The 18,653-nt window shown below is 37.2% G+C and overlaps 1 protein-coding gene across 1 annotated transcript in view; it reads right to left on the bottom strand.

Moving 5' to 3' along the window:
- The window catches only part of VPS45 (vacuolar protein sorting 45 homolog), a 51,075-nt gene that overhangs the window by 9,561 nt on the left and 22,861 nt on the right, over nt 1-18,653 (bottom strand). The window contains 1 exon segment of the mRNA XM_033093037.1: nt 8,807-8,938. Coding sequence (XP_032948928.1) covers nt 8,807-8,938 — 132 coding nt within the window.

The raw sequence follows: 18,653 nt of genomic DNA, 5'->3' as shown, positions 1-18,653 counted from the left end.
GATACATCACAGCTCTTGCAATGGTGCTTTGGTCACAGGAGGAAAGTAAACACTCCCCCAGCCCCAAAATCTCTACAAAGGGAGTGATGGTTCCAACAGTTTCAAAACTGATCCTGAAATGCCCATAAGGGAAGAAGAGTCTCCTCTGGATTCTTCTTCCTTTGAAATGCAAATTCTGTCACAGTATCCTAATTTTTCTGTAAATAATTCAGAGAGCGAATCAACTCGTGGTTACAGGAGAAGGTCCAAGTTTCTAGTGTTACTAGTTTAGGTCGAAATTTATAAAGTACCTGTTGATAATATCAATCAGCCCCTTCCCAGCTTCAAATTTATTTAGAGAAATTCAAAATGCCAGATGTTTTCTAAGCCTAAACTGTATTATCTACAAAAAGACCTTAATGTTGCTGATTTACTTTGTCAGAATCTTATGATTATCAACACTTAGGCATCATCTCAAGTAGTGAGGAAGTTAACAGCTGCCACTAGTTAATCAAGTTAATAATATTTATTCAAAGAGCAACATGGTCTTAAATCTCATTCTTAACTATCTTGGGTGACAAAAATCTTAAAACAAAAATAAATGATTCCTCGCTTTTATACTATTTTTTCCCTGCTTTGATTTACAGTATTTCCCAAGTGGACACATTGTTCACTTGGTAAAAACATTTTGGCCACCTTACAAGCACTGTTGGCCACATTTATAAGTAAGGGATTTTAAAAAATCATAGCCAGATAAATCTTCCTAAAATATTATTGTGACTGAGTACTTAGGTGCTCAGAGCCTGGAAATAGAACATCTGAGTTCAATTCCAGTTTGGCCACGTACTAGCTCTATGACTTTGGACAAGGTACTTAACTTCTCTCTACCTCAATTTCCTCATCTGAAAAATGAGGTTGATGATAATAACAAAAATATCTGCCTCATAGGGTTGTTGGAAGAATTAAACAAAATAGAATGAGTAAAGCAGCGCTATCTAATAGAGATGTAAAACAAGTCACATATGTGAGGGGGCTATGTAATTGTAAATGTTTTAATAACCACATTAAAAAGACAAAAATCAGTAAAATTAATTTTAATAGAGTACTGATTTAACCTATATAGTCAAAACATTATCAACTTTAAAACATTATTAAGGCATTATTTTACACTTTGTGGGGTACTAAGTCTTGAAAATCCTATATGTGTTTTATGCTTATAGCATACCTCAAATTAGAAGCCACATTTCAAGTGCTCCATAGCTACATGTGGCCAGTGGCTACCTTATGGAATAGCACAGATGTACAGTATTAAAATAGTGTCGAGCATATAGTATATGCTAAATAAAGTTTACTTGTTAGTATCATCATAACCCCCATTTTAGGAAATGCTATGGATCAGTGTTTCTCAAAGCATGTGACTCGTAACACCAGCTAATATCAGGTGGTTCTAGGGTGTGGCACTAAATAACACTGACTTCCATAGTGAGAAAACTGTTCCTTTTTTAATTATCTTTTTATCTTTCTGACTATAGAGAGGAAAAAGTGTTAGATTGGTACTACAGTGCTTTGTTCTTTTTAATTTTTAATTTTTTTTATTGAGATGTAATTCAGACAAAAAAAATTTTTACCAATTTTTAGGGTATTGTTTGATGATTTTGACAAATGTTTACAGTCATTTAACCACTTCCTCAATCAAGACAGAACATTTCCATCACCTGAGCCACAGTGTCTTAAAAATCAAGAAACTAACAAAATTCAACAATAATAAGAGCCATGAGCCAACCTTGACCTTTGAATACATAATGTCAAATTGCTTTCCAGAAGAGTTATTATACCAACTTACACTTCTACTAGCAATATTTGACACTGCCTCATTGCACATTTTTATCTTAAGGAAGTAATCAGAGATGGGACAGGGTTTATCAATATACACGATGTTTATTGCAGCATTACTTATATCAAACAAAAATTGTAAACAATCTAAATGTCTAATAGTAATGTTAAAAGACACATCCTTAAAATTGAAATTATATAGCAATTACGATTATCTTAAATAATTTTTAATTACATGGGAAAATGTGCATTATAATTAAAGGTGAGAAAAACAAGTACAATGTGATCCTAATTATGTCAAACATAAAACAAAAGTCAAAAACCTTTAGAAGAAAACATTAGGAAGAAATATGCCAAAATATTAACAGTGGTTTAACTTTGAGTTGTATTATGAATGATTTTTACTTCTATATTTAATTTTTTAATTATAATGAACATGAATTATGTGGAGCGAAAAGCCTATTTTTCTTCATCTGTCTGCTAGCTAGAATGAAAATAATTGAAAAAGGGGACCATTAATTATTGTGCAGGCTGAGAGCTAATGAGGGTTTCATGGAATCCAGTAGTATTACAGGGAACCTACTATGTGTAGTCATTACTATTGGCTTGAAAGGGAATCTGGCAGTGAGAGGACTGCTGACCTGGGGTCACCTCCTGGCAGGAGACGTTTCTCTTTGTTAAAAAGCTTTAAGAAGTACTGAACGGACAGCACCGCGGAGAGAACTGCAGTTCAGGCGGGGCTCGGGCACTGGCAGCACAGTTGGCTGACACCTTCACCTGGCTTCCCTTTCCTCTTCCTTGTTTATCCTGAATTCTGAGAAGGCAGAGGGATTTCTTGTACTGGGAGAACAACCGCACCCATACAGACCTGGCTCTTGGCCTCTCAGCTCACACAACTGAAGTGTCAACGCTGCCAGCAGGGACTCAAACTCGACTATTGATTAACTTGTGAAGTGATAGGCAAGCGAGCTCCGAATCCAAACCCAGAGGCTCATTTATTTGCGAGGTAGGATCATTTGCATGAAAAACCACAACAGGAATAACGGCTCAGTCTACTGCAGGTGAATAACTAGTGGGTATAGTTCATCTAGAAAATTGCCTTTTTACCATAACGCATATCATTTTGAACATTTAAGAGAAATAATACTTCTCTTAATTCATATGAGCTTTGATACAAAGCCAGGCGTCCCTGCTAACATATGTCAGCTGTCATGGTTCTTCTCAAAACTCTACAATACACACGAAAACTTGTACACAAATGTTCATAACAGCATTATTCCTAACAGCCAAAAGGTGGAAACCACTCAAATGTCCATCACTGACAAATGGATAAAGAAAATACGGAATATGCATATAGTGAAATGTTATTCAGCTGTTCAAAGGAATGAAGTCTTCATAGAGGCTACAACACGGATGAACCGTGAAAACATGACACCAAGAAGCCATTCACAAAAGACTAAGTATTGCACGATCCCATTTATATGAAATGTCCAGAGCAGGGAAATCTACAGACAGAAAGGAGATCGGTGGTTGCCTGGGCTGGGGGTGGAGGTGTGGAGGAGGCTTCTTTCTGAGGTGATGAAAGTGTTCTAAAATTGACAGATATGTTGCACATATCTGTGAACACACTAAAAGCCACTGACTTGTATACTTTATTAAAGTGGTGACTTGTAATTTACATGAATCATATCTCAGTAAAGCTGTTTAAAAGACCCCAGGCCCTACAATGCTAACTCACAGTGCATACGGGGCCTCACGAGGTTTACAAGGCCCGCCATGTTCAGGCCCCAGGACCTCTGCCTGCATCTCCTCCCCTGTCACCTTGGACACAGCTCTGCCGGGCCTGGGGTGCTCTTCCCTCCATCGTCTGGCTCACTCCCTCACCTCCTTCAACTCTGTGTTCAGATCTCCTTTCAATGAGGCCTCTCCCCGACACCATCCATACTGAGGAGTGAGACTTCCCCGCCTCTGCTCCCTTGTACTCACCTACCAATTTCCTTTGCCCTGTGCTTATCACCTTCTGATTTACTGTCGCATTGACTTACTTATTACGTTTATTGTTTATTTCCGCCTCCCTCTGCCTGAAAATGTAAGCTTCCCGAGGGTTCGGATCTTCCTTTTATTCATGGAGGTATCCCAATGCTCAGTAAATACATACGTGAATTAACTATTGACTTTGTGCTGTTCTCACCTGTTCAATAAACATTTACTTATCTAGTCTAGAACTTAGATGTTGGTGAAAATATTTGTAGTGCTGTAGAACTCATGTCGTCGATGATTCCTAGAAGCTGAAATCTGACTTGTTCCCTCCTGATTGAGGATTTAGTATGACAAATGAGACACATAAAGAGGGAAGTAGTATGTGGGGAAGGAAGTGATCCCATCAGAGGGGCAAAGCCCGAGACGGGAATGACAGTCTGCACACACGAGCCTGCTTGGACCCCAGGACACAACGAACTTGGGCAGGCACCTACTCGTGTTGGGGGCTCTGCTGGGGCCATTACCCAAAGCCTTTCCAGGGCAGCTTCTCTGCGTCCAGAGAAGCCCGAGAGCTATGCCATTAAAGAGGGCCCTGCAATCAGTTCTATCCTTTAGTTCCTTGCATGTCATTCTGTACAGAAGGAGAAGGGAAGGCAATCAAAAATTTCATATTAAACTTTATGTGGCTATGGAGAAGAAAATATTGACTGCCTCTCTTTCTTCGGAAGGCAATTTTATTAAGAATGTTGCTAAGGAGATAATTAGCTTCTGCAAAGTGCCTTTTAGCAGCAAGTAACACTCCTTTTATTTTTAAATAGTGTTTAACTCTAAACAAAGATAATCACAATTACACCTAATCAGAGCAAGGCCTCCCTATAGAAACAAGTCCTATAACTACAGAAGGGCTGTAAAACACTTCATTGTCATCAGGGCTTGAATCACTGAAAAATACTGTCACAAAAGAACTGTTTTAAAGAAATAAGGTACTTAAGATGGAGTGGCAATATATGTAAAGTACTTAACACAGTGCCTAGCACATATTAGATGCTCAATAAATATTAGCTATGATTATTATTTTTATTAGCAGCAGGAAAAAAGAGAGGAACCTGAATAAAATGGTTATGATAGTCTTATGTCACTCCTGTGCTTAAAAATATTCAGTGGCACCCCACTGAATACTGAATTAGGTACAGAAGCCTCAGGTTGACCTTTTAGGATGCAGGGTAACCCTTCCAAATAATATCACCTAATAGTTTCCAAATCACTTTAAAGTTCACATAATGTCACTATCATTTTATACTCTCCCAAGACCATAATCACATTGACACTTCCATTTCTGGAATTAAGGCAGACTAAATAAGGTGAAAATTATCTTGCAGTAAAACACATAGAAATGCTGGATTAAAAAAATGATAACATCCTTTTAAATGAATAGCTAACCTCTTAAGAAAGTAAAGGAAATCTCCAATAATCATCACAAAAAGGGAACCAAAACTTAGGTTGATAAATATAAACCCAATGGTATGTGCCAATAGGGCATTGTATTTGAACAGCCACAGAGGGAATTAGAATTAGAGACTCCTGCGTAATGTAAAGGCCCTCACTGAAAAGGTGGACTGAAAACCAAAAAATCTTCTATCTGCACAAGGAGATAACAAGGAAACTGGAAAATAAACTGGTACTGGTTCTGCGTAGTTCAGGAACTCTTTAGTATAGAAGTTAACATTAAAAAATAGTTCCAAACTTATAATACTCTTTGGGTACCTGGCGTAAATGAAAGGAAAACTAGGCAGGAGAGATGCGTCTTCAACTTTGGCCCTTCATGAGTCCCATAGATGAAACCTTGTTTAAGATACCTCATAATACAAAATTACAGAGCACATTTAAATACAATCTTTGAAATTAAAAACAGAATGGACAAATTAAACACAGATTAGACATAGCTCAAGAGAGAATTATTGAACTGGAATACTGATCTGAGAAAAACTACATAGAAGGCAACATAGAGAGGTAAATGATAGATAATCTAAAAGAGAAGTTAACAACATGAAGAATAGATGAAGGAAGGCCTAACCTACAACTTATAGGAGTTCCAGAAAGAGAGGACAAAGAAAATGGAAAAGAGGCAACATTCAAAGAACAATGACTGGAAAATTTCCAGAAATTATGCCAAACATAAATTTTCATACCAAGTAGCATAATAATAAAAATAAATCTACATTTAGATACATAATACTGAAATAAGAACACCAAAGACAAAAGATAATCTTAAAAAGAATCACAGAAGAAAATATTGCCTACAAATGAAAAAATTACCTAACCTAGGATATTTTCAGATGAAAACATCAAGTTGATCAATAATTTAAAGTACTACTAAAGAATGTTCTTTACAAATTAATGGTTACCAGATGGGAGGGAGGTCAGGGGTACATGTGAAAAAGGGGAAGGGATTAAGATGTACAAATTGCCAGTTATAAAAATAGTCATGTGGATGTAAATTACAGCATAAGGAATATAATCAATAATATTGTAATAACTATGTATGGTATCAGATGGGTACTAGACTTATCAGGGTGATCACTTCGTAAGTTAAATGTCTAATCGCTATGGTGTACACCTGAAACTAATATAATAATGTATGTCAACTGTAATTGGAAAATTAAAAAAAATTAAAAAGTAAATAAATAAGGTTCACTATTAAAAAAAGGTCTTTAGTAAGAAGAAAATTAGATTAGAAAAAAGGGCCAGGATGAAAGAGGGGGGTAAAAAAGAGCAAACGTGGGTAAATCTAAACAAATATCGTTTATTGAAAATAATAACAATAATTAATTTGGGGATTATAAAAGCAAGGTGGAACTAAAATCCTGGACAATGATAGCTTGAAAGTTGGGAGGGAGAAAGGTGATTAGAAATCCTTCGAAGGGTCATTCTAAGATCCTTGTATTATTTGGGAGAAAAGTAGAAATAGATTAATTTTAACCTGTTTCTTTATTCATTCAACAAGTATCTTTTAAGGACTGGTAAAACGAATCCATGGTAACCGAAGTCATACTAGTGATTACTTGTGACAAGAAGAGGGCACGAGGGAGGCTTCTAGAAGTGCTGGTCATGTTCTGTTACTTGATCTGGGTGGTGGTTACATAGATGTGTTCAGTTTTTGATATTTCATTGAGTCTGCTTATCATCTGTATACTTTTCTATATGTAAAAATATGGACGTATATATAATATTCCATAACATTTATAAAAGGAAACTACTGCAGTTTATACCAAAACAAAATTTTGATAGATTATAAAGGTATAACTTTAAATACAAGTCCTAAAAATAAGGGGAAAAAATGGATGTTAGTATTTATAAAATCTTGTCTGGGAAAGAACTTTCTAAGCATCATACCAAAGGCAGCTTTGACTTCATAAAAGTAAAGAATAAAATAAAGTCAAATTTTTATTCAATAAAACAGTGCAAATAGTATAAAACAAAAGCATCAAGAAGAGGAAAAGAATTTACAAAATATAGAACAGACAGATGGTCAATATTCCTAATTATATAGATATAATTCTTAAAATCACTAGGAAATAAAAAGGAATACCACAATTGCAAAATGGGGCAAAGAATATGAACTGGCAATTGACAAAAGAAATATATAAACGGCTAGTGAGCTCTGGAAACCCACAAAGAGGTTAAGTAATTTGCCTAAGTTAACAAAAATAGTAAGAGGGAAAGTCGGGATTCAACCCAGGCAACCTTACCCTTCATTTAATATTTGTTTAATGAATGAAGATTATATTTTTAACACTAAAATATGTTTACATCATAGACTGTAAAATGCAGGTTATGAAACAGAATGTACAGTGAGATCCCTTTCTGCCCACAAACTCACATAAATGTTTATACAGGTTTAGGAAAAAGGTCTGAAAAAATCAAAATGTAACAGTAGTTAAATTATGGGAGCTTTTTTTGGTCTTTATATTTTCTGAATTAAAAAATATTCAGAAGAGATATTAATTCAATAAAGGGGGAAAATATGTTAAAAAGCCAAATAACAATACAAAATGAAAAAGTACACGAAACCTCTAATGACTCCCAATGTACCCGTGTATACGTGGCGCAGCACGGGTCTCTCAGGGGCCCCCATCATGCCATGGTTCTCTAGTCTACTCGGCCTCCTCTGTCTTTTCTACTTTTAGCTTCCAAAGTAGACTTCCTAAAATACTGGGATCCTCTTGTAATTTTACTGCTTCAACGCTTTCCACGATTCCCCATTTTCTACAGCAGAAAGTAGAAATTCCTCAGCCTGGAATTCAAGGTCTTCCACAATTACGGCATTTGGTCAACCTTCTCACTCATGACGCACATTCCAGTGAGTTGCCTTGTTGCTGTTCTTTTCCTATATTTGTTGCCTAGAGCTTTGTACAGCTGTTCATGTGGTTAGCTCTGCCCAGAATGTGTTCCTCCATATGTCCATTTTCTACCCAAGGCTCAGTTTATACACTATCTTCCCCATGAAGCATTTGCTAATTTCTCTTAGCCACTCCGAGAATCCATGGCGCTCTTATTTGACTCTCCAGACACTTATTTTCTTATTTTTTAATGTTCTATCCTTCCTAATAGACAATGACTTACTTGAGGTAGGATCTTGATCTCATTCATCTTAGCAAATACTGAATGAATGAATGTAATTAATCAACAAAATAGAAGCACTCACAGCATTCCACACCATTATGTTCAGGTATTTTCAAAATGCCAGTCTGGCAATTAGATGTCTCCTTCTCTGACCATAGGAAACATAAACTGTTCATAGTACAGGCAGGTCCTTTCTCTTCAGGTCTTTGACCTAATTAAGTATAGATCCTTCATCTTACACAAACTCTCAATAGTGCAATGAACTGCTGTATTTTGGTCTTCAGCAGTTTGGTCAGCATTGACCTTAGTTTTCCTACCTAAAGGGAATTTAATTTCAGCTTTACTCTCTGGAAAAGGGGACAGACTTGTAGGACTGAATGTTCTCTCTTACCTTTTTGTGTTGTGCACTGTGGTTCCTCCCAGGACAATCCTCACTCCGGGAGTGGTACGGTTCAGGTTATAAACTGTTAGAGCTTCTTCATAGGTGGCTCCTCCAATGACAAACACAATGATATCCTGAGGTCTGCAATAATGAAGACGTTTAATATCAGAGGATAAGGAGGGAAAGGGCAAAGATTTGTTGTTACTATTATCTATACAGTTTTAATTTCTAAATCTTTCTCTTTTGGTGGAAGAAGCATAATTAAAGCAGAATAGATAAACGGTTTAAAAAAAGTTTTAATTATCTGCAATTGGCAGGAAACAGAGCAGGAAATGCTGAATAGTGATTTGCTTTCTGTTTATGAGCGGATGTCTTATAATTTCTGTGCTGTGGATTTCAGAATAGCACAATAGTGTTTGCTGGAACCAAATGTAGAAATATTCTTTTATGTTCAAAAGGCTGCACAGTACTTCACTGGGACATGAAATCAAGACAGCAGTAATTTATGCTTGTACTACACATCCCTTTTCATGTATAAGCCCTTAGTCAAATATTTAGTACAGTGTCATTACAATGGCCTCTGTCCAAGGACCTCAAGTTGTTTTGGAAAGTTCTGGTGTATCTGGATGTCCCATAACACGGGAACTAGAAACATTTAGTATTTTGAGTGTGAAAAACAAGAATGGGACACAGAAATTAATGATGCTTCTAGGAACTCCACCTCTTTGTAAAACCTTTGTTCCTGAATCCTTTGATAAACCAAGAAAAAGAAACCATGGAAACAAACAAAACCCCCAGTGTTGCTTTGATGGTGGACATGCTGACACATCAGCTCAGTCACGAGCCACATTTGGGTAGCACTGTGGAGTTTCACTGTGTTTCAATCTTTATCAAAATGGCTTCAAAACAAAAGTGATAGATTCTCCTGTTAGGTCCTTCAGTAGATACCAACAAGAAGGAGACCGTATTATTTTCAAAACCGTTAAACTTTGCCTTGTTTTCCTTTTCTCATGCCATCAAAAGAAGTCATAAAATTACTTAACCTTAGTCGGCAATGAAGTTTGTTCTATCACTTATTGGACATTATTTAAAACTACATCAAGCAGAAGCATCCATTTTGGAGACTGTAGCACAAAAGTAAATAGAAACATCTTTTCTTAAGGGATAAACATGCTTATGTATAAATCATGAAAAAACCCCTACATTTCCTTTCTGTTTGTCTCTGTTTCTCTAAAACAGCTTGAAGGAATTGACTGTGGGAATATTTGTTCTTGTTGGACGTCTTGGAGACAGAATCAGAGAGTGTATCTATTTAAAAAGATTCAGATAATCTCTGAATTGCTGAGATACCCAGTGAGGGGCTCCAGTGCAGAAGAGGTGGTATTCTGAAATTAATTAGAGAGAGTCAACTATGACATTGTGAACCTATGACAATCTGTGAACCTGGAACTTAAAATCATGCCTCGGAAAGACTGTTTACTTTGTAAGGCAAAAATAAGCTCCATTCGAGACTAACTACCGGAAACACTGTATTTAGCACTACAATGCTTTAAGAGTTACATACTGTTTTATATTCTACATTTTTTGTGACTGTAAAATATACTGCTTTTGACTAGATGAATGTTTGCATATGGTATAAAATACAAAAGGGTATACTGTATAAAAAAAAGGACGTTTCTCTCTCACCTCAGTTCTCTTGTACCCCAGTTTCTTTCTAGAGGCAAACACTGTTTCTTGTCTCTTATGGATCTTTTCAGAGATATTATCTATGTTTGTGTATATATATGTAAATATGTGCGCATGTGCAGAAGCCTTTTATATACAGTCTGCCCCCGCCCCTTCTCCTGGATATATTAGTAGCTATCACCAAGTTGCTCCACAGACATCATTCTGCCAGCAATTCAGGAAAATGCCTATTTCTCCACATCCTGGCAGCACTGGGTCTTATTAAGGCTTCTGGTCCTTCTAAACTGACTAATTTGATCCCTCGCTCCTCCTCAGAGCAGTTTCTTCTCTTGGTTTCCAAGGACACCACATTCTTGGTTTTCTTCCTACTTCATCAGTTGCTGTTTCTCAGTGTGCCTTGACGGTGTCACCTCCCCTCCCCGACCTCTGCATGGTGGAGTGGCCAGAGCCCGCTGGTCCTGCTTTCTTTATGATCTGTGCTTAGTCCCAAATCGGCTCTGTTCAACGTAGTCGTCACGAGCCACATCTGGGTCGATTTAAATTCATTAAAATAAAATTTTAAAAAGTTCAGTTTCTCAGGTGAACTAGCTACATTTCAAGTGCTCGACAGTTGCATGTGTCTCGTGGCTTCCTTATCAGATGGCACAGATACAGCACATTTCCATAATTGTGGAAAGTTCTATTGAACAAACATATTCCTGGATAATCTCACCGGTTTGTGGTTTTAAATATAGTTGACCCTTGAACAACACAGGTTTGAACTGGGCAGGTATACTTACATGCAGATGTTTTTTCAGTAAATACTGTAAATGTATTTTCTCTTCCTCATGATTTTCTTAATAACATGTTCTTTTCTCTAGCTTACTTTATTGTAAGAAGACAACATAGAATACATATAACATATAAAATGTGTTAATTGACTTTTAATTTTAACAGGAAGGCTTCTGGTCAACAGTAGGCTATTAGTAGTTAGTTAAGTTTTGGGGGAGTCAAAAGTTATATGCAGATTTTCCACTGTGTGGGGGTTGGAGCCCCTAACCCTGTGTCGTTCAAGGGTCTGTTGATGACTCCCAAATCTGTCTCCAGACAAGACTCTCTTCTAAATGCCAGACTTAAATATCTGTCTACTTGACATTTCTACCTGGATGTTTAATATATTTCTCAATTCAACACGTCCAACTCCTGTATCTTCTTCCCCGAGCTTGTTCAACCTATAGCTTTCCCCTGTTAGTTGACCGCCACTCTATCCTTCCAGTTGCTTAGGACAAAAACTTTGGAGTCACCCTAACTCCTCCTTTATGGCTGGAGTGAAGCATGTAAGTTGGGGACATAGTGAGAGAAAGAGGGAGAAGTAAGCAGAAGCTTGATCATGGAAGGTCACAGGCCACAGGGGATCACTGATGGGTTTTAACAGGTGACTATGACCACATTTGCTTTTTTAAAGAATAATTTTGGCAGCTGTATGAGAATGAATTGGGGGTTGCTGGTAAGCTGAAGAGGAACTGGATATAGAAGACAAACAAAAAACGTAGACTCTTCAGTATTTGGTTAGTGATTAAAGGTGGAGGATGAGATAAAGAAAGAGTCCATGATTACTTTCAGTTTTCTGGTTTTGGTGATTAGGTATAGTGGTTTATGTCCGAGAAGCAAGCAAGCAATCAAGACTGGTTTACTGAAGTAAGACACAAACCTGTGTTTGAGATACCTGTGGAACATCCCAGGGAGATGTCCACTCGGCCTCTGGATATTCCGCCTGCTCATTTCCCTGAGTACAGGTGGCAGCTGGAGCCATGGGAATAGATGAGTTCTACCTAGGGAGGTCATGTAGAACGAGAAGAGAACCAAAGACACAGTTTTGGGGGGATCTTTGACATCTACAGGATAAGCAACAAGAGTAGCCAGCAAAGACAACTGAGAAGGAAGTTGTCAGAAAGGGAGGAGAATCAGAAGGGAGAGGCCAAGGGACAGATAAGTTTCAAGAAGAATCGAATGGTTAACAGCGCTAAATGCAGTAGTGGGGTAAATAAGGTGAGGATTGAAAGAGACCGCTGGGCACACTCTTGCAATAGGATTTTGCAAGCCGTTTCCATGTATTATTATACAGTAAGAAGCCAGGGCACATGGATTAAAGAAACAAGAAGTGAAGATAGTGACCCGGGCTCAAGAGCTTTACATTTACTACTTGTTTAATAGGAGAAAGCTGAGTATGTTATAGCCTGTGGGAAAGTAGTTAAAGGAGGAAAAGCTGAAAATATAGAAGACAGAGTGCAAACAAGCAACAGAGAAAGGCTTTGGAAGAGGTAGTAGGAGTTAAAACAAGAGTGCTGGCAAAGAGATTAGTTCTGAATAGGAAAAAAGGATGTATGTCTTTTAGAATGGAGGAAGGAGATAAGGTAGGTATATGTAAATAAGTTTACAAATGTGGGAGCTAGACACTGCGGGAGTTAATGTGTGACAGACTAGGTAGGAAACACTGGTGTGGCCTGGGGTGGGTCAGGTGACGTGGAGGGAATGGAAACATTCAAAACTGATGTGGAGAATGAGACCGAGAGAGAACTAAGGATGCATAAAAGTTGGAGTATCCCTGAAGGTCCAAGTGAGATTAGAAACAATGAATTTGTGGCGGCACTGACCTATAATTTGTGTGATTTCCTCTAGTAGCACAAAGAAGATACGAGTCTTAAGGCTGAGTTATTTATCCAACATTAACCTGGTGCTTTAGGCACCAGAGCTTCTTCATAAACTTACAGGAAAGCATTACCACTGTCCATGAATCACTAAAATTTTCTACATTATCAAGGTTTTTTCCTTCAAGTCCTTGCCTCCAGTTACTGGCCAGCTTTTTTCTTGCTGACAAAGGTCATTTGCTTAGGAAGAGTTGTATGATTATGATAGTAATATTTTTCTACCAAGTATGAGGAACTCTCAATTATTCATTTAGTCTGATGATTTCAGGGTGTCAGAGTATTTTTGTATTACTGGAGAGGGAAGAAAATGGTCACGGGTGGTAACTGTGGATGCAGGATTAATGGAAGGACAAAACCTAGATACAGGGACAGGGTCTTAGAGCTTGACTTAACTGTGTACCTAACAAAAATGCCTATGTCACATTTGGTTATGAAAACATTCATAAATGTTTGTCTGAGCTTTCTACTACTTATGCAAACGGGCTTAAGGAAGAACATCAATGAAAAAAAAATTTTTTTAAATCCCAGACATTTTTTCCTTTTCTTTCTGTTCCTGGTGAATTTTAAAAGTAGATGTTCTGATGAGGTCAATGATAAAATATACAGCAAAACATGTTTATGATGGTTGAAGCTAAGCAGAATACGTAAGTTCAATTCTTTGTACACATCTTCCTGTGCCCTGTAATTCACCATAGCAACCAAAAGCATTAATTAATGCAGACAGCCAACATTAGAAAACAGCAGCCAGTTCCCGCTGCATATAGATATACAAGGACACCTTGAGAACCCAACCAATTTACATCTTATTTTATTAGGGAAAAAAATTTTTTTCACATGTAGTATTTCTGGAAATCATTACTTCCATACATAGATAAGTTGAGCGGAAGAACTTAAACTTTTAAAAGGAAATATTTTATCTACTTTGTGGACTGTTACACTTATGACTAAAATTCAAAATTTTTAATCTACTTATAGGTGGTAAAGAACTTATAGGCATTTACTGTAGGAAAAAGGGCCAATGGAAAAGGACTGCTTCTTTTACAGAAACAAAAATAAGCTGCTGCAACAAGAATCCACTAAATGTGTGTACACGGGACAAAGTGCTTCCTCCTTGAATTAACTGATTTTGGAATGCAAGACTAGATAGCTCCATTTTCTCACCAAATGTTAAAGTTACTTGTTTTTATCAGGGACAAGAGCAATTCTGGAGTGAGAAGAAAAAAAAAAGCCTGATAAATAGAGTATCAGGGTGCGGGAGTCTCACCTGCAGGGGAAAGCTCAAACCCAGTTTGTGGACAGAGCTAGACTGCCAAACAGGTCAGCCACTTACTGAATAGCTAAGGGCTAAAACATTTCTACAAGGGTTCCTGGTTTTGCAAAATTGTGTTCTTGCCACATGGCTTTTGATACTTTCTAACATTACGGTAATAACAAAGCCAAGAAAGTCTATCATGATGAGACTTGAATGATTGTAAAGATGACTGAAATCAATGACTCTTCCCCATGAGAACTGGGGCCAAGACAGTGGCCAGAGCTGAAAGGGGCCACGTGGGTACAGAGCGACGCCCCGCACAGAGTTACTGGCAAAATTTTTAAAATTTTCAAAATTTTTAATTTTGAAATCCAAATGTTCTCGTAACATCAACCAAATTTATTCTCCAGTTTAAATTTTCCAACTGTAAATCTTGTCACATCAACTACATAAGATGCCTACATAAATGCCTACATAAGAAATTTGACAAGTATCTATTGAACACCTATTTGTAAAGCACCGTGTTAAATATTGTGAAAAATCCAAATATTAACAAAACATAATTCTTATTCAAGATTACAGTACATAATACAATACTTAACGGGAAGGGCTGTCTTGATAGCCGGAGGTAACCACTATTCCTTGTTTATTCTTTCAGAACTATTTACTGTATATATAAACATATATCTGCACGCATATATCTATTATATACATATTATGTACATATAGTCAAGCAGAGACTTATTTATATGCACATATGTATACAATCACATTTATGTTTATATACAGTTTTTTTAACACAAGAGATACTATAGCATCTTGCTTTTCTATTTTTCCAGTATATCTTAGAAAGCTTTGCTATCACCCCGTGAAGAACTATGCCATTTTGTAAGAAGAATGCTTAGTATTGTACTGTAATTTAAGTGAGCAGTCCTCTATTGATGGGTATTTCACTTGTTCCTATTTTTCTCACTGTTACAAATAATGTTTCGGCAAATATCCTTGTTTATATATCTCTGTGTACTTGTGCAAGTATATCAAGACGGTAGACTTTTAGAAGCAGAATTTTTTCATAGGTCTTTTCAAGTCCTCTGCAGGTCTCCTTCTGTTAAGCAGGGCCAGGAGCTGTGGCCCCAACTGTAGTTTCCTGACCATTTCTCTGCCTTCTTCAGAATTTCCACCATCTTAGAAGCTTCTGGTGCAGTCGCACTATTTTCTCCTGACCTCCTTTCCTGGTCACTCCCTTATTCCCTGAAGACTTCATCTCTGGTTTACTGTTCTCCTTTTCACTCCTACTCCTTTCAAGATTTTCAGTGACTTTACCGTTAATGTGGAATACTCACCTCACATCCGGGTCTCGCCACCACACGGATCTGTTCTTCCGTCCCTCACAACCACCAACATCCATGATTATAACATAAGCTTTTTCATAATAAGTATCTGCACTATGAAATCTTGAATTCAAGATCTCTTTTTCAACTAACCATCCTTGAACTAATTCACTTCCACTAACATTTCTACTGTAATAATTCTTTGACCTCATCAAGACCTCCAGTCCACTCAACAATACCTTTTTCACTACCCAGTACCCTTCTCCTGTTTTCATTCCCCCAAATCCTGGTTGAGTCCAACTCAGCCTTCTCCTCATTGAATCTGGTGCAGCTAAAAGTTGCTGGAGAAAACACACAACTAGGCTCATGGGTTGTATTTTAAATGAATGACCACAAAATTCTAATGGGCACTCAGTCTTGCCTAGGAGTCCTACTTCCATGTCCCTAGTAAATTTGATTTCTAGCCTTCAAAGTGACAGTTTCACAATGTTTTCTCTTTTTACCTGCTACCTTAGCTGATAACTTGACAACATGTTTTACCGAAAAAACAGAAGCAGTCAGACAAGATGGCCCCCATGTTCTCGCCATCAAAACTTACAATGAAAGACTCCTTTGGCTCCTATCAAAGGCTCCTCAGCATGTGCTCTGGAACCTCCAAAGACTTCACCTCTGCAGCTCTTCTTCTTTCTCTTCTGCATTATCTATTTCTCCTTCTTTAGGAGAATTCTCATCAGGTTACATATATGCTCTAGAATCTCTTTCCCATGAGCCCACACTCTTTTCTAGCTACCATCCCATTTTTCTAACCGCTTCATGCAAAACTTCTTAAAAGTGTGATATACATCTGTTATCTCAATTTTATCCTCTATCCCATAACCCTCTCTAATTTGGTTTCCAGCCTCACTGAAACTGGGGAATAAGGTCACCAAAGACCTTCATGTTGCCAGATCTGATGGAACCTTCACTGGCTTCACCTTGTTTACCTCTCAAAAGACTGGACTCAGGTTACCCCTTGCTCCCCGGGCTTAAGACACCATGCTTTCCTGGTTTTTCTCCCACTTTCTGTCTGCTTCTCTGCCTCCACATCTTCTATTCAATGCTTGGGTCTGGGCTCTCTCCTCTCTTACTATGTTCTCTTCCTAAATGATCTTATCCCATGGCTTTAAAATATTGTCAAAATCTTTTTGACTCTCAATTTAGTATCTAACATTTCCACTTGGTTATCTAATAGACAGCTGCAATTTAACAACAGACCTCTTGATTTCCTCCCAAAAGCTGAGAGTTACTCCTGACTTCTCTCTTCCCCTTGTCCCATCAGCCAACTTCATTACCAGTCTATCGATTCTACCTTCTCTCCCATCCTCCTTATCCAAACCACTTTCATTTATTACCTGGATGGACTATTACAGCTTCCTCCTAAGTAGTCTCTCTGCTTCTATTTTTACCTTCAATAATCCATTCTCCCCACAAGGTAATCTTTTAATACATAATTCAGTTCATGTCACTTACATTCTTAAAGCTCTTCAATGGCTTCCTGTAACATTTAAAATTAAAAAAAAAAAAAAAAAAAAAAAAAAAGCTTATATGACCTCTGTGATCCAGCCCCTACTTTCTTTTCAACTTCTTATTTTCTCCTTACTCACTGTGCTCCAACCACACTGGGTTTCTTTCCATGAACTTTGTTCCATGAACTTGCCAAATTCATTGCTCTGGCGTCCCTCTGCTTGGGATGCTTTGTCTCCTCATTATTATGTAATTCAAAACTCATCTTCAATGTCACTTTCTCAGAGAGCTTCTCTCCATCTAAAGCAGCTCTCTCCACCTCTACAAAGTTACTTCGTAGCTTATTACCCTATTTATTTCCTCAATATTCAAATTATATCCTTTATTTGCTTCCTAGTTCACTGTCTGTCTCCTTCATGTAAGTTTATGTACCTTGAGGGCAGGCACCTGTCTTTCCTGTCACTTCTGTTTTGCCAGCATCTACAATAGTTCTTGACATACTGAAGGCATTCAATAAACACGTGTTATATAAAAGGATGAAGCAATTGAATTAACTATATATGTATTGAGGTAATAATGACAAATGCTAGCAGATACTGACAACTGATAACAGTGCATTTTGTTGGAAATGCATCATTTTGAGCTTTGTTTGGAAAAAGGAATCCCCCAAATTAGAAAAGTTTGCTGTCATGAACTAATCATGCACAATGTACTTTTCTGGTGGACTGTGGTGTCCCTTTATCAATAAATAGCTAATTTCTTATTCATTAATTCTTATATGAAATTATATATTTTTAATTTTAGTATAGCAATTAGAAGGCTATGTAATAGAGTGATGCTGTTTTTCAGAAAGCTCTCAGGTAGGTGACTAGCTGCCCACTTAGCTGGCCTCTCTGAACCTGGATGCCAAGGTCTTAGATATCTTATCTGGATGAGTGAACTCTCTGCATTTAATCCCCGAGGTCCTGCCTCTCAACCTCGGATTTATTTAAAGATATTTTTCTGTTCTGTTATCAAATTACAGTGTTTTTTTAAAAAAAGGAACAAAGTAAAAAAATATATACTTTATCACATAAAAGAGTCATCTTTGTACCTCAACACATTTTTCTTTCAGAAATTCATTTTATTTATAAAACGCTATTCTTCCAAGGCTCTTAGATTATGATTAGCTGAAATTATAGAAGAATTATATCAACTGTAACAATTCTCATATCAATCGATCCAATAGGATTCAGCTACATATATTAGGCTCTTTATGACATGTGGTGCCAATAAAAAAATACACAAAAATCTCATTAGGTAGAATTTGTGTATATTTAAAATTTCAGGGTGGCCTAAGTAAGTTGTTCTGGACAAGTTTTGTTTTTATTAAAACTAACAAACCACCAGATTAAAAT

This window comes from Rhinolophus ferrumequinum, chromosome 22 (assembly GCF_004115265.2).
Source record: "Rhinolophus ferrumequinum isolate MPI-CBG mRhiFer1 chromosome 22, mRhiFer1_v1.p, whole genome shotgun sequence".
NCBI lineage: Eukaryota > Metazoa > Chordata > Mammalia > Chiroptera > Rhinolophidae > Rhinolophus > Rhinolophus ferrumequinum.
The sequence above is the reverse complement of the archived record's forward strand: the minus strand, read 5'-3'. Positions and strand labels throughout refer to the sequence as shown.